This window comes from Manis javanica, chromosome 7 (genome assembly GCF_040802235.1).
Source record: "Manis javanica isolate MJ-LG chromosome 7, MJ_LKY, whole genome shotgun sequence".
In the NCBI taxonomy this organism is placed as follows: domain Eukaryota; kingdom Metazoa; phylum Chordata; class Mammalia; order Pholidota; family Manidae; genus Manis; species Manis javanica.
In genome coordinates this window covers 83,654,403-83,680,811 of record NC_133162.1, presented here as the reverse complement: position 1 = coordinate 83,680,811, position 26,409 = coordinate 83,654,403, and the positions used below count along the sequence as shown (strand labels likewise).

At 36.7% G+C, this 26,409-nt stretch overlaps 1 protein-coding gene across 5 annotated transcripts in view; it reads left to right on the top strand.

Moving 5' to 3' along the window:
• The window catches only part of RYR2 (ryanodine receptor 2), an 894,209-nt gene that overhangs the window by 855,147 nt on the left and 12,653 nt on the right, over positions 1-26,409 (top strand). For all 5 annotated transcript variants that reach the window (XM_073241246.1, XM_073241245.1, XM_073241243.1 and 2 more), the window contains 9 exons: positions 763-910; positions 7,050-7,136; positions 7,756-7,974; positions 9,465-9,595; positions 10,919-10,961; positions 13,624-13,757; positions 17,177-17,237; positions 21,848-21,994; positions 24,277-24,411. In XM_073241246.1, the coding sequence (XP_073097347.1) occupies positions 763-910; positions 7,050-7,136; positions 7,756-7,974; positions 9,465-9,595; positions 10,919-10,961; positions 13,624-13,757; positions 17,177-17,237; positions 21,848-21,994; positions 24,277-24,411 (1,105 nt within the window). The remainder of the gene's footprint in view (positions 1-762; positions 911-7,049; positions 7,137-7,755; positions 7,975-9,464; positions 9,596-10,918; positions 10,962-13,623; positions 13,758-17,176; positions 17,238-21,847; positions 21,995-24,276; positions 24,412-26,409) is intronic.

Here is a 26,409-nt window from a genome sequence, read left to right as displayed (position 1 = left end):
TCATTGTCACAGATCCTGCCCTTTTGAGTCAGCTCTAAACATGGCCACTAAATGACTGTTGTGGTGACATGCAGACATATGTAACAGGGCACAGCAGTTATTTCAGTGGCAATTCTTTAATGTTAAAAATAACATTAGATATGCCTTATATGGGTTAAGGTTAAGTACAGGTTATGTGTATATGACTACAGATGTACATAATACACTGTCATAAAGGATTGCTGTTTTGGACCTAAGGACTTTCAGGTGTCAAATATTCAGGGCTTCCAATGGTTGTCTACAAAATTCATGTATTATCGTGCTTATACATGTCAACCACCAAATGCATATGCCTCTGATTTTAACCCCGGATGGACAGTCAGTACTAAAGATGGAGACTTAAAGCCATAATTTAAAAACAAGATATGTTAGAAAGTCACAACAGCAACAAAAAGACTTCCTTGTTATTCTGTTTTCAGTGAAATGTTTTTATTGCATAATTAGAAGGTAATATGCTGCCTATAGCTGTAAAGACACCTCAAGCCTGTAACATATCCTTTACATTTGAACTTTGCAGATGTATCCATCTATAGGAGGCTACAAAAAGCAAAAAATCCGACCCCTATTTCTAAAATTCTGAATGTTATAATTCACTAGAAGAGAAATTAGTTTTCAAAAATGATACTATGACTTAAAAATGTGCTCATTTTGTATATTTTGGCACATAATGTGTTGAGTTCTTTAGCTTCTGGAGGGCCTGTATTTCATTTCTTGTGTTCATAGGGGAGAAGATGGAGAAAAAGAAGAAAAAGCCAAAGAAGACAAGGGCAAGCAAAAGTTGAGGCAGCTCCACACTCACAGATATGGCGAGCCGGAAGTTCCTGAGTCAGCATTCTGGAAGAAAATCATAGCATATCAACAGAAACTTCTAGTAAGATGTTTTAGACTGAATATTGTTGATATTTGTGTGACCCTATTAATTCTGACTCGGTGAATATTTTTTTACTTTTCCCAGGGTGGCAGTCAAGGTACCGAGTCTGTCAGTCTTGTAGTATGTTTTATTTGCCGTCTTACTGTGTTTATATTTATAATGAGTGATCATCAAACCCATAACCACTCTACATCAACATTACCTGAAACCATTTGGTTTAGTGGTGGCCAGCACCATGCAACCAGTGTCTTCCTACAGAGACCATAGGGCAACTCAGTAAATATATCCTGAGGCTCCACTCTGCAGGACCCTGCACGAGGGGCTGCAATATATTACGGTAAAACATGCCATCTAGGGCACAAGTAATTCATGTTGATGTTCCAGCACTGGCTTAATGTTTCTAGGACATCACCCTTTAATTAAAAAGAGCCAGTTATAAAGATATTAATGCAATGTGCCAACATACCACTGATAACAGAAAAATCTTTTCAAAATTATTTTTTAAATAAAAATCACTAAAAAAAAAAAAGAGAGAGAGAGAAGACTTATTCTAGGGATACAAGGATGGTATAACATTCGAAAATGCATTAACATTATCCACCACAACAACAAAAAGGAGGACAAAAACCACATGATCATCTCCATAGATGCTGAAAAAGCATTCAATAAAATACAACATCCATTCATGAAAAAACTCTCAACAAAATGGGTATAGAGGGCAAGTACCTCAACATAATAAAGGCCATGTATGACAAACCCACAGCCAACATCATACTTAACAGTGAGAAACTGAAAGCTTTTCCTTTAAGATCAGGAACAAGACAAGGATGCCCACTTTCTACACTTTTATTCAACATAGTACTGGAGGTCCTAGCCACAGCAATCAGACAACACAAAGAAATAAAAGGCATCCAGATTGGCAAGGAAGAAGTCCCTGTTTACAGATGACATGATATTGTACATAAAAAACCTAAAGAATCTGCTCCATAACTATTAGATCTAATATCTGAATTCAGCAAAGTTGCAGGATACAAAATTAATACACAGAAATCTGTGGCATTCCTATACACTAACAATGAACTAGCAGAGAGAGAATTCAGGAAAACAATTCCATTCACAATTCTATCAAAAAGAATAAAATACCTAGAAATAAACCTAACCAAGGAAGTGAAAGACCTTGGTTAGGTTTATTTCTAGGTATTTTATTCTTTTTGAATAAAACTACAAGACACTCATGAGAGAAATTAAAGAAAATACAATCAATGGAAACACATCCCATGCGCATGGATAGGAAGAATTAGTATTTTCAAAATGGCCATACTGCCTAAAGCAATCTATAGATTCAATGCAATTCCTATCAAAATACCAACAGCATTTTCCAGTGAACTAAAGAAAATCATTCTAAAATTCATATAGAACCACAAAAGACCTTGAATAGCCAAAGCAATTCTGAGAAGGAAGAAAAAAGCTGGGGAGATTATACTCCCCAACTTCAAGCTCTACTACAAAGCCATAGTAATCAAACAATTTGGTACTGGCACAAGAACAGACCCATAGACCAATGGAACAGACAAGAGAAGCCTGATATAAACCCAACCAGATATGGTCAATTAATATATGATAAAGGAGCCATGGACATACAATGGGGAAATGACAGCCTCTTCAACAGCTGGTGTTGGCAAAACTGGACAGCTACATGTAGGAGAATGAAACTAGATTATTGTTCAACCCCATATACAAAAGTAAACTTGAAATGGATTAAACACTTGAATATAAGTCATGAAACCATAAAACTCTTAGAAGACAAATAGGCAAACATCTCCTGAATATAAGCATGAGCAACTTTTTCCTGAACACATCTCCTCGAGCAAGGGAAACAAAAGCAAAAATGAACTCATGGGCCTACATCAAACTAAAATATTTCTGTACAGCAAAGGACACCATCAACAGAACAAAAAGGCATCCTACAGTATAGGAGAATATATTTGTAAATGACATACTGACAAAAGGTTAACATCCAAAATATATAAAGAACTTACACACATCAACACCCAAAAAGCAAATAAGCCAATTAACAAATGGGCAGAGGATATGAAGAGACAGTTCTCCAAAGAAGAAATTCAGATGGCCAACAGACACATGAAAAGATGCTCCACATCACTAATCATCAGGGAAATGCAAGTTAAAACCACAATGAGATATCACCTCACACCGGTTAGGATGGCCAGCATTGAAAAGACTAAGAACAACAAATGCTGGCGAGGATGTGGAGAAAGGGGAACCCTCCTACACTACTGGTGGGAATGTAAGCTAGTTCTACCATTGTGGAAAGCAATATGGAGGTTCCTCAAAAAACTAAAAAGAGAAATACCATTTGACTCGGGAATCCCACTCCTTGGAATTACCCAAAGAATACAACTTCTCAGATTCTAGAAGACATATGCACCCTTATGTTTTCACAGCATTTTTTACAATAGCCAAGATATGGAAGCAACCTAACTGTCCATCAGTAGATGAATGGATAAAGAAGAGGTGGTACATATACACAATGGAATACTATTAGGCCATAAGAAAGAAAGAAATGCTATCATTTGCAACAACATGGATAGAGCTCGAAGACATTATGCTCAGTGAAATAAGCTAGGTGGAGAAAGACAAATGCCAAATGATTTCCCATATTGTGGAGTATAACAATGAAGCAAAATTGAAGGAACAAAATAGCAGCAGACTCAGAGACTCCAAGAATGAAATAGTGGTTACCAAAGGGGAGGGGCGTGGGAGGATGGGTGGGGAGTGAAGGAGAAGGGGATTGAGGGGTACTCTGTTTAGTACCCATGGTGTGGAGATCATGGGGAGAACAGTGTAGCACAGAGAAGGCACATAGTGGATCTGTGGCATCTTGCTGCACTGATGGACAGTGACTGCCTTGGGGTATGGGTGGGGCTTGATAATATGGGTAGATGTAGTAACCACATTTTTTTTGCATGTGAAATCTTTGTAAGAGTGTATATCAATCATACCTTAATAAAAAATTTTAAAAAAACTGAGCAAAGGATCTGAACAGACATTTCTCTAAAGAATATAAACGAATGACTAATGAGCACATGAAAATATTAGTTATTAGAAAAATGCAAATCAAAACCACAGTGAGATGCAACTTCATAAAATGTGGTAAATCTGTATAATAGAATACCATTTATTAATAAAAAGAAATGAGGTACTGATACACGCTACCACATGGATAAACCCTGAAAACATTGTTACATCACACACACACTATATATATATATATATAGAGAGAGAGAGAGAGAGAGACAGAGAAAGAGACAGAGAGCGTGGTTCCATTTATATGAAATGTCCAAACCCACAAAGACAGAAAGTAGTGACTGCCTGGGAAAGGGGGACAAAATGAAGAGTCACTGCTAAATGGGAATGGGGTTACTTTTTGGAGAGATACAAATGTTCTAAAATTAAATTGTGTTGATTGTTGCACAACTCTGTGAATATACTAAAAACCACTGAACAGTGTACTTAAATGGTGAAGTGGCTGGTATATGAGTTACACTCAACAAAGCTATTTTTTAAAGATAATGTATTTCACTGTTAAAAAGTTTAAAAAAAAAGGGAGAAAGAAAGACTGAAGAGAGAGGAGATGGTTCTTTATGTCGTGTTATACACATTTTACAGAAATGCTCCCCAGATGGATAAAATGTGCATCCTTGTTTGGAAAACAAAGTCTAGTTCTTTATCTCTGTTCATATTCCTACAGGATGGAATCCTTAAACAAGTTATTTAGCTCTGTTTGTATTCCTACAGGATGGAAGACTTAAACATTTTGTTTGAAAGGCCTTTTGTATATGTGTATGCATATATGTGTATAAATATTATAATATACACAATTTCTTTAAGCAGGAAAAGGTTGAGAGATGAATGTGTAGAATAAACCTGCAGGAAGTATTGCCCAGTAATCAGACCTAGAAATTAAGCAAATCACTCCTTGTAATTAAGCCATTTGAATGGCAAAATCATATCTAATGTTTTATAATCTGAGAAACCAAAACTAGACAATTAAGAAACTCAAGAGTACTATAGAACTTCACCAATAAAGGAAATGGATTGTCCTCAGTAGTTATATATTCTAAGTACTTATATGTAAATATATATTTCATATTTTGTGTAATTTATGCAAATATATATTTTAACTAATAGTTTTTACTCTATATTCTTAAACTATATTGTATCTTCCCTTTATTGTTTATTAGGCAGTGCACTGGACATAAATATTTTCTAGATAACTCTGGATAATCACAGATCTGACCTGTTGTAATAGTTGCCATGGCTGCAGGTAGAGAATAGATGGTCAATGGCACAAGGTGGGATGAGCTCTGCAGTAACACACAGTAGACCTAGTGTGTTCCTGAAAAATGTATAACTGCAGTTGTGCAGAGCAAGTAATTGAGGTTTGTCTTCAATCTGTGTCTCAGAACTCTTACCTTGGCACAGTTCCTATTTCCCCGAACTTCTCTTTGCTGTATGACTTTCTCTGCTCAGCAGTTTGCATGCATAAGACTAATCATGGCCACATCAGGCTGCCATAGGCCCTTGTCCCCCAAGTCTTTGTGACCCCATCTCAGCTAACCAGGGTAACTAACTCAGCCTGTATGACCTAGTTCCACCTTCCCAGGAGAACAAGTACGATTGCCGCATTTTGAGCCTGGTCACCAACCTTGGTCCATAAGCTGTGACAGTAAAGGCAGGGTCATGTGTGAGGAGGTGACACCACCAAGAGTGGGTGTGTACATGGAGAGTGTGCAACATGATATGTGTTATCATTTTGCTATGACCTTATGATTTTTAAGTGTCTGGCATATCCACTTGAATACCTAAGAGACATCTCCCACTTAATATTAAAACAAATACTTGGTGTCTCCCATAGCCTTTTTCCTGAAATCTACTTCTCCTCTAGGTTTTTTTTCCCCCCATCTCAGTAAATGGCACCATTTTCTTAGTTGCTCAGACTCCATAATCCAGAAGTTACCATCTCTAAGTCCTCTCTTTCCCACTTCAAATGCAATTCAACAATGATCTTCTTAGCTCTTTCTGACAAATATACACAGAATCTGTCCATTTCTCACTGTCTTCACAGCTGCACCTAGTCCAAGCCACCACCATCAGTTTCGTCTCACCCTGCACACCTGTAAAACTTTGTAACTGGTCCCCTTTCTTCCACTGTTGCCTCTCCTCTGTTTTCCACACAGTAGCTGGAATAATCTCTCCAAATCATCACTGATTGCATTAAGCCCTCTTCAAATCCTCCAATAGCTTTACCTCCCAACTAGAATAAAATAATACTTCCAAGTATAATAACTAACTTTTAGATTAATAACTATCTTTTCCTTTATTAATTTATCTAATCCTTATAGCAAACTTATGAGAAATTTATGGGAAAGATGGTTATCCCCACTGTACAGATGCAAAAGTGATGCTACTAAGATGCTTGTCCATGTCCTGTAGGGAGCAAGTGCTGAGGGCAGGCTTCAGGGCCAGGTAGCCTGGCCCCAGAAATCATAAATTAACCACTGTTCTGTAGGGGTCTGCACAAACTTCTGTGTGAGGCCTGTAAAACTCTGTCCCCAGCTCACCTCTCTGATCTCATTTTCTCCCACTTTCCTGTCTTCTCACTGGGCTTCTTTCTTCCTATTCCTCAAATACTCCAGCATCACTCTGTGCTCAGTACACTTGTCCTCCACATTCTCTGACATCCTTACTTGACTTGCTCCCCTGTGGATTAGGCCTCTGATCAAATATCACCACCAAAGATAAAGTTTCCCTGCCCATCCATCTAAAATAGCACTTCCATTTCCTAAGCCTTAACCTGATGGATTTTTCTTCATAGCACTCAGCATTCCCTTAAACTGTGTGTTTTATCTGTAGGTGTGCCTTCTTTATTATTTGTGGCTTCCGTGGTGGCCCTAATTTCCTTATTCACTGTTCTGTCTATAGCTCCAAGAAGGGACTTGATACATAGTATGTCCTCTAGAAACAGTTTTGGGTAAATGAATGAGTGCTTTATTTAAATTGTCTGCAGATTTCAAGTCTCTAGATTCACTGACCTTTTGATAATTTTTTTCACCTTCAGAATTATTTTGCTCGCAACTTCTACAACATGAGAATGTTAGCCTTATTTGTCGCATTTGCAATCAATTTCATCTTGCTCTTTTATAAGGTATGTACATCTTAGACTTTAAAAACAAGTATGAGACTACAAATAGACTGAATTGAATGTAAAGATTTCACAGCTCCACTAGTGAGCACATCTAAACCTATTCTAAGATATATTTTGATGAAAGAGGAAAACTTTAAGCTCAGGCACATGGTTGATTGTCTAGGAAGACAGGGCTAATTGTATTCTTCTGAACTGAATGAGAGATGCTTCAACTGAAGAGTGTTTGATTCAGCAGAGGGGTTAGCCACAGTATTCCTAGCCTACTTTAGCTGAATATCTCCCCTGTTAGTATCTCAGGGTGTGGCATGACTATATTACTTTAAATTCTTTAATGCTTTTGATCATTGAGAAGGCAGCTTATTCATCTAGTTCTTTTCCTGCATGTATTGTAATCCTCATAACTCTTGGTTACATTAGAAGGAATTTTTAAAATGTGTTCATTATTTGCCATTAGTTTTTGAAATGCTATCTTTTTAGCCTTTGCTGTTAGGTTTTTTTTTTTTCAATCATGCAATGGCTTCACAACCAATTTGCTGATTAAGCTGTGTTTCAGTGTTTCTTGTTTACACTATTATCTTAGAGGAAGTAAACTGACTATACTTTAAATGGTTTGAACCAGGTCTCCACTTCTTCTGTGGTTGAAGGAAAGGAGCTCCCCACTCGTAGTTTAAGTGAAAATGCCAAAGTTAGCAGCTTGGACAACAGCTCACCTCGAATCATTGCAGTTCACTATGTCCTGGAGGAAAGCAGTGGGTACATGGAGCCCACCCTGCGCATCTTGGCTATTCTCCACACGGTCATTTCTTTCTTCTGCATCATTGGATACTACTGCTTGAAAGTAAGATAGTAAGGTACCAAGGTACCTGTGTGTGTGCATGTGTGTGCATACCTATTGCAGGTTGGACTTTTGGGGAGCAGATTCTGAGATGGAAATTATGTGCACAAAGTTTATTAGGGAATGTTCCATGAATCCAAACCTGTGGAGCAAAGGGAGAAGGCAGGATGGAGCAGAGGGAAAAAGAGGAGCTACAGAACAGACACAACAGTCACAGGCCTCAGTCTCTGCAGCTGAGATGCCCTTCTGTGGTTGCCCTGGGCTGAACTATTAGAGCCTGACCTTCAGAGCTCCGTGTTGACCTGTCATTAATCACTGCTTCCCTGGGAAGGGGATGTGGCCTTGGGCTGTTTTATTATAGCTTCCTTTCACATATTGGTAATTATTCACATAAGAGCCAATTTCACCTATAACTTGATCCCACAGAAGTGATCCACCCACTTATGTCTCCTAGCAATACAATACTCTAATAAGAATTATAGAAATATAATATATCAAACCTATGAGTCATTTTGATTGTTCTGTTTTTGAGTATGTATCTATTACCATCCTTGGCAATAATGCTTCCCAGTTTGTCACATTTCACCCACAGAATAGGGCAGGTCCATCACTAGAACCCTACCAAGGAAACAATATGATTTAGTGAATAAAGCTTGAGATAGGGTCTTTGAGAGCTTAGGGCTACCCATACCTTTCAAACCTCTTTATCTTTTCCTAGCAAGACACCTTTACTATAATGCCTTTATTTCACTGTCCTCTGCCTCTGATTATGAAAGTTCCAGAAGACTTTTGAAAAAACCAAGGCCCAGGGCAAAAGACTAGAGTGTAAGGTTTTCTTCAGAAACTTCTCTCTATCCCTTTTATTCCCTTTTATCGGGGGTGGAGTGATACTCTTGCATACTTCCAGATGTATGCATCTTTCTTGTGTCTATGCCTTGTATAAAGTCTGTCCATATTAAAAGTGAATCAGTATGTTCTGGAGACATTTTGGCAAACTGACAGATACTTGCAGATGTTGAAATTAAAATTTATTTCAAAATAGCGTCTGGGCATGCTGAGCATGGAATTATTATTAGAAAAATTTCTCAAGACTCTGCATTTTTTAGAAGCATGTATTTTGGAACATGAGAAACATCACTATTTTATTGCACCCATTCATGTTACAAAAAATATATATGTATATATGTGTGTATATAATGTGCAAAAGAAAAACAACTTTTCCTTTATTTAAAAGTGATTCATTAGTGCAATTATTTATGAAACTGTGTGTTCAAAAACCTGCATATATATAATATCAATTCTATCTTCTGTTTTTCAAAAATCTCTAGGTACTTCTTTGTGCCTAAATATAGCATTCATTTTCACTCAGTTTTTACCTTCCTTGAAGTAACATGGGTAATATTTCTTCCCAAAAGCTGTTTTGTAAAGATAGTTACCACAGGAGATGCGAATAAGTCTAAACTAATTTTAACATGTTTATTTTTCAAATGTAGGTCCCATTGGTTATTTTCAAGAGAGAAAAAGAAGTAGCTCGAAAATTGGAATTTGATGGGCTTTATATTACAGAGCAGCCTTCAGAAGATGATATTAAAGGCCAGTGGGATAGACTCGTAATCAACACACAGTGAGTAAAAATAATTCTGTGCTCAAAAATTTCAAGTAACAAAATTCCTTGCAGGAGTTCCTGCAGGTTCAGAGTCTAGTAGAGGTAAATAATGGTTCTATTCAGCCAAGAAAATCAAAAGACTAAATGCCATCAGCCTCTTAATGGATGCCAACAATTTTTTGCCCTCTGTGTTCTGAATTCCTTAATCAAAAAATGGCTTTGAGTCCTTTTCCACAACACTGATGGAACTTAACATCCATTACTTAGTGTTTAGGGAAGTACAGAGATGTGGTATATAACCTGCAGTGCAGGGTCATCTCATCCAAAAGCACAGAGGGGACAAAAATTATTCATTAAGGAAAGAGTTGTAGCATTAAAGGCAAAAATACTGAATTTTAAGCTTTTAATATATCTAAGTTGTAAGCTTTCAGTTGGTATTGTTAAGCAGCCTAACATAAAACTAATTAAGCATTATGACATATAAAATACAAGCCAGAAAAATAAATACTTTTTCTGTACATTAATTATTTAGCTTTGTAACAGCCAAAACCAAACTTAGGTTCTGTGCCAGGTATAAATCCATTACAAAAGTTTAATTTTCTGCCATTGGAGATATTTGTGATACATTATTTTTTGAGTAGTTTGTCCTACTCAAAAGCAAAATACTTCCTTTTTTGCAATTGCTTTGCTTATTCTTAAGAAGTTATAATTTCTAGTAAGTTCTGAGTTTTCAAATGGGGATGATTTATTTGTACATTATACATGTTTATGCTAAATGCTCAAGGTCTTGTTTAGCAACTAACTAGCTGTTAATACTGCATTGGATCCAGTCTATCCCTTCTTGTGGATTCTATATTAGTCAGCATTCTATATTAGTCAGAGTCATGTTTTGGTGCCATGATTGTTTTCCTCGAGAATAACTGGCAGAAGTGAAATTTTTTTTGCTTTGTAAGAAAGACAATGACAGATCTTTGGATATTTTAATTTTAAAGCCAATTGACAAAGAAATGTATGTATTGACATATTATATGTAAATAAAAGTATAACATGACTGCTTATTAATAAATATGCTCATATTATTCTCCATTCAAATATTAGCCCATAGCTTTTTGTGATTTACATTTATGTATTGACATATTAACATTTAAAATAATATTTAATATGCCCATGATGTAGAACAACTATGGGATAAGATGGGAAACAAATTCATCTTAATTTTGGTGCATGGAAGAATATATGTTTTTATATTATTCTAAGTATTTTGTATGTCCAAAGAATATGTTGTTATCTATCATTTCTTAAAATGATAGCATTTTACATCTATGCTTTTATATCTTTTAGGTCATTTCCCAACAACTACTGGGACAAATTTGTTAAAAGAAAGGTAATATTTCTTAGAATAAATTCTTTGTTTTTTTCCTGTAGTGCAATTCAGATTTAAATTTGATGTGGCTCCTATGTAGAGTGAGATATTGAGATGTGCCTTATCTGTTAATGTAATTTCAAATGTAATAGAACTGAATTCGAATTTCAGAAACTACACTTAAGAAATCCATACTCTGCAGCTATAAAATAAATAGGCATTGCTTCATCCACCTGCCCACTGACTCAGGTGAATAAGCAGTGTTCAGTCCATACATTAATAAGAGTTGGTAAGAATTTTCTCTGAGATTGTTTGGGTAAACTAAATTGGCTGAAGACCATTTTCTGATAAGACAGCTGATTGATCACCAGGGCTGGGATCCTCCATTACACTGAAGAAACAGAGTTGTTGCATGACAAGAAAGGGGTGAATTTTATTTACTTCACATAAACTTTAAAGGCCTGTTTGTTTTTACATACTTGTATACTTCTGATGCAGTCTGCCTCAGAGGGTGGTAGAAAGAACAGTGAACCGAGTTCAGCTATGGACTGTAGAACCTACAAAAGCTTGTATTTTGAGAGCCAAGGATCATCTCTGCTCTTCCTATCACACGGGAGGGATTATAATGTAGATCCCTTTGTTTTTTAAATGAATTGTTTTTACCAGTACTTCTACATTGTAATATACCATGATCATTATTTTCCAGCTTCTTCTTTTTCCTTGAACCCTTCTCATGGCCAGAGTACTCAGTTCGTCCTCTGTTCCATCATGAATTCTAGCTCAGTTTATAGTTTGGAATGAATAGCCAGAAATGCCTACTGAATGAAGTCTTTTTTCCTCGATTCCACCAGTTCAGTGCTACTCAGAGGGTGGTGGCGACTAGAACCACAGATTTTTTTGTCACCAGTATGAGGGGTGGTAAAGCGCTTGCCCCAGGAATTCAATAAAATACATCATGAAGCACATCAACTGATTTTTTTAATCATTAAGACTTTCCAGTTGAAAGAAGCAGCATGTTTGTTGAGTTTTATTCTGGTGTGGTTTGATTTTTTGTCTTCATGGGACTTGGCATTCGGAGGAGTATTTGCATGAGTGCCCATGAGTATGTCCACATTTGGTCAAAGCTTTAAAAGAATGTTTTTTGAATAATTTTAAATAGATAATTTGAATATTTTATCTTATTAATTATTTAATGGAATAAAGAAGAAACTTCTAAATTGTTAAAGTGAGAATTTCTCTGAAGGAAGCCATATATTTAGAGCCAAATAAATAGACGAATTGTCATTGCAGCTGAGACTATTCATGGCACTCTGACAATAGTGCCCCATCTGCTCTCCTGGGAATGGGGTGAGAGTAGGACTCCTAGAGAATGCCACTCAGATCATCCCAGCCTCTTTTTAGTGCTGTGAGAATAATGCAAAGCAAATTGTCTAATGACCCTAAATAGTATCTGTTCATAGGCTAACTACCATTGCTCTTTTATGCTCTTTCATTCACCCGATTGTATATGCTCAGAAAAGGCTAGTTTTTATTCCTGCTAATCCCTTCTGTCTGTCTGTTTATGAGGTTTTTCTTTATCCTCTCTAACCTTTCAGTCCACCATCCATCCTCCTCCCTTCCCCATGTTTTCACTCCCTACATTTCTCCTATATTCCTCATCCCTTGCTTTTCCTATCCCTCACTTCCCTTTTGCCGCCATTTGTCTCTTCCTGCTTTTCCTCCATCACTTTTCCTGTTCCTCCACGTGTGCCATGTGGGACTTTCATGGTGTATCGACTTTAGGCTGAGGGGGGAGCAGGTCTGTCACTGAGTCGGACATGTTAAGCTCAAGGGTGAGCTGTGAGCCCACATCTAAACACGGATCTAAAAACACACCTGGGCAGAGCCAGGCAGCCGTGACAGAAGGAGAGAGGGACGAGGAAGTTGGGGATGGAGAGGGGTGCCAAAGAAGTGAGCCTACTGGTGGGCAGGGATCTATACCAGATAAGGATTAAACTGACACCGTGAAGATGGTCAGCCCGGTCCAGGGGTTACTGAAGAAGCACTGGAGTCAAGATACCACAGGAAGAACTGAACGGTGCAGTGGAGACCCTGGGCAGGGAGTGGGGGGTGAGTGAGAGGGGATGCCATCACTGTAATGGGCGTCCGTGCAGAAGATCTGTGCTGGGAGCAGGCCTAGCCTGGATGGTTCCTCGCCCCATCTCTTGCCAAGCTGAGAAGCCTTGCTCATGTTATGCTTTCTAATACACAATTTCTTTATCTTCAGAATAGAATGCTAATAACACAAAACTTAAGTATTGTGACAGTTCCAGAAGGAAAGCAAGTCAGAGTTTTTAACATAATTACTGGCACAAAGTATGAATTTGATATGAGTTACTTTTGTTCTATTTCCTCCTACTTCCATACCCATTTTCTTCAGCCCATCTTCTTACCTTTGTATTTCTCTGTCTCTTGAATAATAAATTGTGTTCCTCAGATAGGTATTATTTAAAATGCTGTAAGTTTGCTTCAACCTAAAGCAGTGTGGTCACAGAAAATGAGCCATGAAGTAAATTTTTAAGTGAACCTGAAATAAGATCAGTGTGTAATGAGTATAAAAACAATTAGGTGTTTGTGTGCACATTCACGGATGAGGGTACTTGATGGTTGAGGCCAGTGAAATGCTATTTTTCCTGTCCCCCAGGTTATGGATAAATATGGAGAATTCTATGGCCGAGATAGAATCAGTGAGTTACTTGGCATGGACAAGGCCGCCCTGGACTTCAGTGATGCCCGGGAAAAGAAGAAGCCAAAAAAAGACAGTTCCCTCTCTGCCGTGTGAGTGGTACTTCTGCTCTATCCTACAGGGCTAGGTTGAAAGGAAAAAAAAGCCATTTTTGAACATGCTAGTGCACTGAATTCCTTTCCCCCAGGGACAGAAGAATAGAGAAATGAGGGAAACAGAAAACACATGTAAAATGTACTTTTATACTGTGGGGTACTGTGAGCTGTGGAATGATTGGATTTTTTTCTATTAATTTCTGAAGGTGATTTTTTCATTATTTGTATTAAGCAAAAAAAAAAAAAAAAGATCTGTGTTCTTGTTTCATTTGCCCTTTCCATCCCTAAATGCCAGTAAGTTAAAGTAAAACATGCAAATGCACAAATATGCCTATGTTTTCTAATGTTTCCTATTGGAAAATGTTGATTTTTGGAAAAGAGAACTATGTATTCCTTTTATCATACATGTCCAAAGTTCATATCCTTTTATTATAGTTGTGCTTTATTTAAGTAGCAAAGGCTTCATATGCCAAAAATATTGTGCTCTAATACTATTACTTGGGAAACTTTCTTTAAAATGAGACACCTAATAGAGTGCTTTCATGGAATAATATGTTATACTAGAACTACAAAGATATAGATCAATTGAATTCACTTGAGATCGAGTTTCACACACACACACATTCACAGACACTTATGTGCTAATGTATATATATATCTTTTTTTAAGTTTAATCACATTGTAGAATAAACAAAAAGCACCTATACTTTTAAAAATGTAATTTCTTATTGTAGCCACTTAACAATCTTAGAAAAAATAAAATGGGTACCTTTCCTTAAAAACACATCAGCCTTTCTTACTGTGTGCTTATGGCCTCAGTTAACTAGGGATGTGATGATTACTTGGAAAGCATAGATATTTAAGGGTCTGTAGAGCAGTATTATTTTGTCTTAGTACATATTTTAGCTAGCATTAAATAAATATTTTGGCTGACCTATGTCATGCTCATCTACCTGGGAATGAACACTTTTTTAACAAGAGCTACGTGAGTCTTTAAAATAAGGTTAACTGATGAGGAAAATAGATAAACAAATCTGTGACAGAAACTGTGAATTTAGATCCAAAATAGTACCTGGGTAGTTTAAGAAAATGTGGTATTTAAACTCTAGGGCACTGACCATGAGGTGAAAAATAGTTGGCAGTCTTTAGGAACTGAGGCCCTTATGTCAGGATGTCATATGAAGGAAGGACTGTGATCAGAGTGGGGCTGAGCTTCCCATTGATATGTTCTAATCCCTGAACAGCAAATACAGAATTAAAGAGTTTTACTGAAGTATGCATTTTCTATGATTAGATTTTTAACTCTAGAAAATAAGTCTGGAAAAAATAGAAGCGAAGTTCAGACTGTTTTTTTAACTATAAACAAATTGTTTTAAATTAGAATTTTCTGCTCTTTTACATAGGAAATGTTTGTAAGTTTGACCACTAGCATCATACCAAGAAAGTCATGTGGCATTTATTAATACCTTTAAGCATGGATAATATACAAGTATTTCCCAAATACCATGTGGGACACATTTGATCTAAGAAAGATCAAGTTTTAAAAGGTTCCTGGTTTCTATATGAATACTGTCTTAGTATGAACACTTGGAAGCAAGGATGATTCCTGTATCTATTTGTGCATGTATTTATTTATCAATCAAATATGTGCATTTATATAGATGGCCAGCTTGCCTCCTGGGGACAGAATGGCTGCCAGCAGCCTGAACGCCCGCATCCTTTTTCATTTGTGTCTTCAAGGAGTGAAAAGGGGAGTTTACATTTCAAAAGCATTTAGCAAAAGTCAGCTTCTCTCTTATAATTTACCCCTGAACCAAGCTCTATGGCCAGGCAAATTCCTTGCCCTGATTGGCCTAGGTCAGCTATGGCCTGTCCCTAAGGTTGGGGTCAGCTCCACGAAAACAAAATCACTGCCACTCTTGGTGAGAAAAGAGGATTGAGAACTACAAAAAGGATATGCTGTTGTGGGTAGCAAAATATCACCCTACTGTTGGGTAGGGATGGAAAATAATCATAAAATAATAAAAATAAGAAACTACCATGGTAAATTCAGACATTTTGATATAAACACTTATTTTGTTTTAGATTGCTGTCATGGAAAATAATCACGCTTTCTTGTGCAAACTACCCCATTGTTTATTTTTTTCCATCTTTTTCTTTTTTAAGAAAAAATTGTGTTTATATTGAATCCATTGTAAAAACAATTTTTTTATAGTATTCCTTGTATAAAACTTTATACCCAGGGTAAAAACTTTAGAAAATGTTCTTTAACAATAAAATTAATTGCTGCTCAAAGACAACTTTTTTTCCTTAAAATACAAAATCCTAGGCTAAGGTAACTTAAACCTTAACCTTTCGGGGGAAAGTTTCCCAAAAAGTCAGCTTTGATTAGCAATTACTTATCCTAGCACTTACAACTTAAGATTTGTCTAGTTAAAAGAAATGATTAAAGTATAATAACAGACTAAAACAGTAAGTCTAGGGAAACACTTTCAAAATAATACTAAGATTATATCTTTGCATATGAGTTACCTGAAATATTGAAAAGGCTAACAATGGTATAATTTCTAGCCCCATAAATCAGTGGCAAGTTCTGAGGAAGAATTAAAAAGTATATCTCAATACATGTGTATTTTGATCTGCAAAAATCATGAACATTTATGCTAAGATTCATTTATTTATCTTGGGTTTATTGAGAGACATGCAACATATGATATAATATGATTGGTGCTGAGAAACTCACAGACCAGTGAGAGGCCTAACTACACATAGAAGCTAAACAACTACGAATCAACATGGGAAACTAGCAGAGGGAGGTGTCCACATAGTGTGTGGCAACCAAGGCAAAGAGTTAAATATTTCCTTGGATAAAGAAGGGAAGGGAAGGTTTCTGAAAACAAAAGGAAACAACAGCAAAATGGGAAGACCCTTTCATTGGCAAATTAAGTGCAGTTGTAAAATAAATGTGGGTGTTGTTGCGTTTATCATTAGTTGAACTAAAAATCATTCTGTTGGAATGCAATTACAAATGTATACTGAAAATAAGTGAGGAAATGTTTGATGCACACATGTTGGTTAATTTAGTCCAATTTCCAGGAATAATTGTCACATATACAGTGAGTTTATCTTATATTTAATGGAGGAAGGGAAAAAGTAAAAAAGGAAAGATTATTCTTAAATAATAGAAGATGAAGCTGGTGATATTTTGTTTTGTTTTGTTTTCCAAGATCCATCTAAAAAGGCATCCCAAAACTCTGGACTACATCATTCAAGGGAGCTCTCAGCTCTTTATGGAATTAATCTACTGAGATAGTTGCCAGCCTCATTCCATGGAAAGTGAATGCCAGCAGACTCTTGCAAGCCTGAGTCTTTGCTTAATGTGCATATCCAAAAATTCTTCTTTTTTGTTTTTCCAGACTGAACTCTATTGATGTGAAATATCAGATGTGGAAACTAGGAGTCGTTTTCACTGACAATGTAAGCCCGTTTCATTACCGCAAAGTAAATTTCACTCTGATGAGATGAATCTGTTGGGTTTCTGCAGATAGGAAAGATGGTTATTTCAAAAAGTTCTTCAAATATCAGTTCTTTTGGTGCAGACCATATCTGAGAAAGACCCATGGAAATATATAATTAATCAGCCCATTTCTTTCAATAGCTGAAAATTAAAATGTAAATATATTTACACAAGAAAAAAGGAGCTGAGATGCAAATTAATGGGTATTTTCATTCAGGTTTTAGTTGGGCGATAGCACATGTCAAGGTTTTATAAATGTAAAAAAGTTCTAAATAAGTGTTTTAAAATTAAAAATCACTAATTGTCATAAACTCAAGTTTTGCCAAAATTAAGTACATTAAATTATTGTGTTCTTTTTCTTGTTTGACCCTTCTTTTATCAAGGCACCTAAGAGCTGATTAACTATACAGAGGGCCCAACTGCTACCCCAAAAAATCACCTATCAGTGAAAGCCACCAACTGTCAGGACAAATAATCACATTTTGCTATTCTGGTTTGTCAATATCTTGACAATTTTGATTCTTAGAATTTTCAGTTTAAATAACTGTAATTATCAGTTGTCTTCCTATAGGAAGTTTGCATGAGGCAATTGTACAACTCTGCTGAAAAACCGACATTTTTGCTGTAAGATCTCAGCTCACCTCTGCCCATTGCTGCTTCATGATTTTCTTACCATCCTCACACGCCCCCTGTGAAGAGGTACATGAGAACATACTGTGCAGACTTGGCCCTAGAACTCCTGCTCCTTGCTGCTGTGCTTTCTCTCTTGGGCACCTCATTTTATCTCAAATCTCACCCTAATTTTCACAGTGACGTTTAGAGTGGTAGTTCCATTCTCCTAGAGATGTTGCCGGGCAACTGTGTCTGGGGAGGTCTCTCCCTGTGCACTAGGTGAAACCTCAACCTGGCGGGGAGTGTTCTTGACTCTGGGCGAGATATAATTCTCAAGCAGGTCAGACAGTGTAGGTAAGGAAGGAATTCATTAAAGCTAGAGCAGCAGGGAATGGCAGCTGCCTTGCAGGAAGCAGAGAATAGGAAAGCAGAGGGAAAGTTCTCAGCCTAGGGCAGATTCCCTTGTCAACTCCTAAAGCCAGGGTCACCTGGTATCCGTGTCTGCTTGTGTCTGCATGGCATGGGGGCTAGCCCCTACCACTCCAGGATATGGGGGAGTCACGGACCACAGGATGGAGTGAGATTATGTTCTGAAAACTTGCCAAAGAAAGGAGATTTTCAGGCAGGCTACTAAGAGCAGATTGCACAGCTGCAGTTCTGTCCAGGTTACCCATGCGACAGAAACATGCAGGCCCAAATCTGAGCTCTTAGCAGCCCCTTCCTATTTATTAGAAGTAAAGTGGAGACAGAGTGAAGACTTGGAAATAAAATGAAATAGCAGAGAGACAAACCACAATAATTTGAAGAGTAAGAAACCTTTATTTGAAAGTGTGCACTTAAAGGAAACTGTGGGGCATCCTCAGAGAGGAGGCACATTGAAAGTTTGGGGATTCTATCTTTTAAGGCTTTCAAGAATGGGGCAAAGAGTAAAGTGGGGGTTGTTGGGCATAGGCTTGACTTGTGATCTCAAGATGCTTATCTCTGGTGAGAGACACCATGTTTCCTTTCCCTTATTATTAGTCCTCCACAAATTCTGCTAAATAAACCCAACATAAGGGATTTATTTATCCTGTTCTCCAGGATAGTGATTACCCTCAAGCAGTGGTGACACATCACTTAAGACTTCTCTTATGTCATATCAGTTAAGATTTATGTCCTGCCCTGCCTCAAGGTAAGCTGTTGGGTTATTGTCTGATTACCAGAGACTATGTTAGGAATTTTACTTCTCAACTCTGTGCTTTTTAAAATGGAATCTTAGCCTTAAGATGGGGTCCCTCCTGTTCTTACTGTACTGTTCATATCTCAGCATTTTCATCATAGGCAGGAAAAGTTAATCATGATGCCTGTCCCATGTTCCTGCCCTGCCTCAGAGATCTGTAGTGCCCCCAGATTCCCCTGCCTCTTCTCCCACGCCTGCCTTACCAGGCCTTGGACCCAGAACTTGAGGTACCTTAAAGACTCTCTAAAAGCTCGAACCCAAGTCTTGTAAATATCTTTTAGAACTGTTAACTGTGAATAAGGTGTCTTGGAGTGGATTTCTCATCAAACAAGGGAAACAACTCCTTTGAATAAAAAGGAGGCCACATCAACTCCAGCCTGGTGTTTCTGTTCCAGCAGCCAGACCATCTTGCCTTCTGCCTTCTGAGGTCTGCCATCCTTGCCACAGTGTGTGAATGGCACACTTTAGCCAAGTGCAGCCTGCCTATAACATTCACCTTGCTGTGTAGTTTTCTTGTCCTCCAGAGAATTTGAGCATGGATAGTCCATGGAGACATCCATTGATATCTTTCTGATATTTTATTAGGCTTTCATCCACCTACAAGTTCCATGACTTCTGTTTGCGTCTGTTTAGCTACTATGTCAGAAGCCATGGAATTGTAGGTAGATGAATACTCAGGTATTTGGCAGCACAGTTTCTTTCTGTAACACAGCTAGGTGACTGGATGGAATGCAGATCTTCCAGTTAAATTTCAGTTTCAGACAACTAAATCGTATTTATATTCAAGTATATCCCAAATGTTGTATGGGACATACTTGATCTAAGAATTGCTTTTAATCTGATGTTCAGATTAACTGGAGACCTATGTATTTGCTAAATCTGGCTATCTAAGCACAACACTGTATACAGTCCATACATGTATCCTTAGCTCAGTTTATCATCTATGTATGTCTCTTTAACCATCTTCTGCCCATGAATGTCTTTGCATTTCTTAATAACCTGAAAGATATCTCCATCTAAATGTCCCATAGCAAATGTTAGCATCTTCTTTCTCCTTTACCTCTGCCCACCAAATCCAGTCCCCTGCCCACAACTTTCTCTTTTAGTAGTTTTGTTCTTGCTACCCAATCTCAAATTACTAGTTTGGATTCCTCCTTTTCCTTTTCCTTCTAACTTCTACATTTAATTATTTGCCTAATGTTGATCTTATTTCTGTCCTTTGCAGTTCTCTCCCCCACCCTTACCAATTTTGCTACTAGCTCTGGCTCTCATAACATCACTTCTGTGCTTGTCAATAGTGTTCTCCTTTAATATCTCTGTCACTTACAACATTTTTAAGTAAGTAACTTAACCTGAGTGAAATCACTTTCCTCATTTTTAAATTGGGGCTAAAATTGCCTATTTATTAGGGGTCTTGCTAGAATAAAATAAGAGGCTGTATGTGCAAATAAATGGGACGATGACCAGCCTTTAGTAGGTGCTCAAGAAATTTTCATAAAATACCACTTTTCATGCACCATTACACTATTCTTGATGCTCCAGTGGTTCCCATGTGCCCATGGGATGTGCCCATATCCCTTCCCTAAGCCTTCAGGCCCTCCACCCTGCTGTACATTTCCAGCTTCATCTTCTGAAACAGAAACTCACCATCAAATCACACTCCCATTCCCTGGCACTATCTCAGTGTCTATTTTTAAATGCTGTTCTCTTTTCTTCTATTTGACCTCTAGCTTCAGTGCCATGTGCCCATCAGAGCTCTTGTACCATCTCACCTCCCATCTTGTTTTTGTCCTCTAGTCAAAATGAAGGTTTCTACCCTTTCCTAAAATAGGTAGCTCCTGACTCCACTGGCAAAACATGCCTTATGCAGAAGAAACTCCCCTCCAGAAGTAAGAGTGATCACAATATCTTTTCTTCTGCTTTGTTCATCACCTCCCAAAAAAGTATGTACATTTTCTAGTCTGTGCAAAATTAACCCCTTTACACTGATTATCATCAAGATTTCTACATGTGGGCCAGTGGTGCTGTCAGGTTTCTTATAGCCTTCTGTAACATCAGAGAGCTTTCAGTTTTCTCCTGGACTATTTTGGCTCTTGTAAAGTGAGAAGCTTGGTTGATAAAACATCTCATATAATCTCCTGTAACTAGTAGCTCTCAACAGATATTGATGTAATGAGTGAATAAATGAAAGAAGTCAGGGAAGGAGGTATGGAGAGTGGGTGGTTCTTTAGTTTACCTTAGTGCAGGGGGCTCCAACTGGGGCAGTTTGTCCCCAAGGTGACATTTGGCAATGTTTAGAGACATTTTGGTTTGCCACAGATTTGGAGGAGGATGCTATTGACATTTAGGGAGCACTGACAAGGAATGATGCTCACCAGGCAACAGTGCACAGGGCAGCCCAACAGCAGAGAATACTCTGGTCCAGACTCTCAGCAGTGCAGTGGTTGAGAGCCCTTGCTGTCAGCTTTAAGTCAATAAAGTTTTCTCAATAAGAACACTCAATAAAGTCAATAAGAACACTCAGATATAAAGGGGAGAATGATGTTGAACCCTTCAGAACAAACTAAATAAAAATAAAATACACAAACAAGCTGATATAGCTAATTAGAATTATGTAAGTGGGTAGTCTAAGAAGATAAAGAAAATGGAGTAATTATTACTGATTGAGTCAGAGTAGCTTGTGATATGAGTTACACATTCTGCTTTATAATATGCTTTCCCCCCATTTTGTCTTAATAGTCCTTCCTCTACCTTGCGTGGTACATGACCATGTCCATTCTTGGGCACTATAACAACTTCTTCTTTGCTGCTCATCTTCTGGACATCGCTATGGGATTCAAGACGTTAAGAACCATCTTGTCCTCAGTAACTCACAACGGCAAACAGGTAAGAGTTCATCTCTCTGCCCTTCTGCTTCCTGGCAAAAACTAAAAAAAGCAACAAATAATGCCAACAAAAATAGAACCAAACCGCAAATGATGATGCTCAGTTTTAAAGATTTTTGTGAATGAAAGATCTGTACTTTTCTCTTAAAAACCATAAACCATAAAGATGAGTATTTGAGAGTACCCCATGGCCTACATTCAAGTCTTGGTTTGACCAATAAACTGTGTGACCTTGGGTAAATTACTTAACATGTTTTAAATCCCAACTCCCTGATTTTGTAAAATGAATGTAGTAATAAAATCAATACAATAGGAACACTCCCAGAGGGTTTTTGTGAAAATTAAAAACATAAATGTAGAGATCTTAGCAGAGGCTCTGGCACATATTGAGCACTCAGGAAAATAGTTATCATTTTGTTCCTGGTACAATATTTACTCCATTTGATACTATGGGGAACCGACACAGTTGAAGCATCCTTATACTCTAGTTACATTAGTAATAAAACATGAGATGCTGCATTCTTAAGTTAATGTAATACTATAAAACTGGATAGTGGTGAGCTCTTTTCTTCACTTTTAAATTGGACAAAAAGAATAATGATGTGTCGTACCTTACAAAGTCTTACTTAGAATATTTATATACTGGCTTAGTTCCAGATAATCAGTTTATGTTCTAATGGAACCCAATTGTAATGTAAAACTTTTGTTATTAATAAACTTGCTATACAGGCATGCATTTATTGATTCATTCTCTTTTTATCCAGTGTCCACTGGGAGGTAACACATTATGGTAGTTATTTAGATTAACAGATTCCTTTTCCAGAATCTAAGAGTTCAGCATATTTTCAAATCAGTGCCTATGAAAAAAATTGAACTGTGTCCAAAGTTAAAATCATTCACACATTTTCATGGTCTTCAGTTTTCTAGATTTCAGCACATCAGTCTTATATGTGTCACTTCAGTTTCTGATTATGACTCTGACGTTCATGGCATGAGGGTCCAGTGACAAAAACTGTCCTACGCCTATTCATCCACTAGTTAGTAGGCTGGTTTTGAGCTCCCGATACAGTTAAAGAACTGGAGGTGCTGAGTCCATTTTCACTCAGAAAGACTGGGACTTCTTCAGTTAATTTCTAAGCTTTTGTTGTGGTTATTCCTTTTCTTTTTTGAGGTATCAATTTTTCATTTGCAGCAATCTATCCACCTTAATAGTCCTAGGTGAAGCATGCAGAAATTTATAGTGGCATTGTACTTGATTTACAGACATGAATTAAGCCAAACCTTCTATTAAGAAAACATGTTTTCTATAAATGATTGTAAGGTGATTTTAAAAGACTGACTATATAGTCAAGAACATTGGGATGTGTTGTAATCAGAGGAAGTGGACATAAAAAATAATACATTTTAGTGGGATTAGAATTTCTGCAATACAACCAGAAATACATTTTCACCAACTTGGTGAAAATCATGTTCTTAACAAATACATATTCTGTTTTATATACATACACACACACACACTCACACACATATATGCTTACATATAGTATTGTTAGGAATTAAAGAAAGATTACATAGAGCTGAAAGAAGGCCTTCCAAACTCTGTGACATCTAATTACACATTGAGGAAATTAACCCTCAATTAATGTTGGTTATTAGCTAATAAAGGGTTTTCACTTTGATCATTGCTTTATGTTAACAAAGCAAGACTTCTCAGTTATATTTTTTAAAGTATTTACATTATACATTATTAACAGTGTGCATTCCCAGATATTAGAAGCAATACAAATTCTTATTTACTTTTAGGATGTAACTGAAGGAAAAAATGATTTACAACACCTCTTATCATCATAAGAAAAATGAGATAGTTTTTATTAAGAAGGTTAATCTTTTAAAGGGAAGAGGTCATATGAATAAAAGAGAAAGTACCTAATGTAATATCTACTACCAAATATTGAGATGATAGAAAAGTGAACATTGTAAGCTGTTATTAATGCCAATTTGGATGTGAGACTAAAACTGTTCATATTCCAACTACTATATGCCAATTAAGTAGCCAAATTTTGCATAAAATGGCCTGACAGCCTGATAAAATAAAAAGATTATGAAAATACTTTTCCCCACAGGGGTAAGAAAGGCAAGGTGGAAGGGATAGATCCCATTAGCGTCTAGTGGTGAATCCAGCTGCTCACTCCTCCGGTGCTCCTCTCCCACACTGATGTCAAATATGCCCACCATTCATGTGTGGTATTTCTAATACATGTTCAATGTCACATTGCTTTCCAGCTTGTATTAACAGTTGGCTTATTAGCTGTTGTCGTATACCTATATACTGTTGTGGCATTCAATTTTTTCCGAAAATTCTACAATAAGAGTGAAGATGGTGATACCCCAGATATGAAATGTGATGATATGCTAACGGTAAGTGCGTACACTTTGATCTCCTATGAATGAAAAATGTCTCCTGATTCTTCAATCCAATTAACTGTGTAGTTACTCTTTGATAGTGCAGAACAGAAAATAGTGTACACAGTAAAAAGTTGTGTGACTTTAAAGAATCAACAACTTTTCATTTTTTTCAGAATATGAAGTACCATTTCTGCCAATTTTGCATGTCTACTAAACCAACCTGATAATTAGAATTCCCAAGTGAAGCAGTTAGAACTGGATGGATTAATGTAAACACATTAGTCTAGTGTCCATATATTTCAGGGCAGCAGGTAAAATTATTTCTTTGTGCTTTATTTGTTTGCCTTAATGATTTTACCTGAAGTTACTGAAGCCCCAAAACTCTTAATAGAACTGATAGTTTTTGCTTTCGTATTGAGTATCCTGGGAAATTATTCTCTTGGTCTTAGTTTTAAAATCACTAGATGTTAAAGATTTCAAATTGCTTTATTGCAGTTCTCTAACCTGCTTCTCTGATACCGGGAAATCAGAAAGTACCATACATTAAATCTTAGATTAGGAATATGAAAATTAGATGAATATGTACTCTAGCTGGAAAGAGATGACTTCTTCAATGACCTCTAAGTCAGGATACCTACGACATTGGGGTTGGTGGTGTAAGTAAAAGAGACTGACATAATGATAACTAAAACTAACCTAGAAAAAGAGTAACATCCAAAAGAGAAATTAGAAAGAACTACTATATTATAAAGGCTATATAATGAAGACAGTTTTTGTACTAGAGAATGACAAATCAGTGGAACAGAACAGAGTCTGAAATAGAGAACAGAAATTCAGATACATACACATGGAAATTAAAAATATAGTAAAAGTAGCTTTTGAAATCATGAAATGAAAAATAATTCAGTAAATGGTATTGGTACTGTGGACATGCTGTTTGGGAAAAATTGATAAAAATAAAATGTCCCTTATTCTTTAAATCACAAGAAATTTGAATGGAACACGTTTCAATGTAAAAAATAAAAAGGAATAAGAGCTAGAACAGAATTTAGCTTTTGAAATAATAATAATTTTTCTATGAGAAAGGTCTTTCTAAGTATAACCTAAAGCCTAGGATCCATGAAAGCATAAAAAATGACTTTAAAAAGGAACTGTAAGCAAATTCTTAAAGACAAAGGACAAACTGGGAAAAATACATGCAACAGTATACCAAAGGGCCAGTGTGCATAATTTACAAAGTCATTATCACATTAGTAAGAAGAAATAAACAGCCCATAAAAATGAGTAAATTATATGCCTAGACAATTCATAATATAATAAATTCAGACAGCTTATAAATAGGGAAAGATACTTGATATCTATACTAATGAAATCATTTGCCACTTCCTACCTATCACTTTTGCAAAATATTAAAGTTTGCTAATACCCAGAGTTGTGGAATTGATGGGAAAACTGGCACTTTCATGAATATGTGTGGGGGAATGTAAATTAATGTAGTGAATTTAGAGAAATCTTGCAATATCAAATTTTTAACTGTACTTTTTACCATTTGACTTGTTCCACTGCTAGTAATTGATCTAAATGTTTACTCCCAATATGCCTCTGTTTGTGCAAGGATATTAGCTGCTATCACACAGTGGAAATAGTCTAAATGATCATCAGGAGTCCTGATTAAATCAATTACGGTAAAACCACCTAATGGAACAGTATGTAGCTACTTAAAAATAAGGCAAATCTGGATATGTTGGTATGGAAAGACATACAAATTACATTTAAGTAGAGAAAAAGGAGCAAAGTCCTGGAGAGTGTTATCTTAGAATCATAACTGTGTCAAATGATAAGATCATCTTATGATCTTACAAGATCCTAATTATGTACACACGTATACTAGAATGTATATATTTGATGTGAGAGAATATATATACAATGTTTCTGGAAGGAGACTTAAGAAACTGTTAGCAAGGGTTCCTACAAGGAGTAGAACCTCAGATTAGGGGAGAGAAAAGTCAC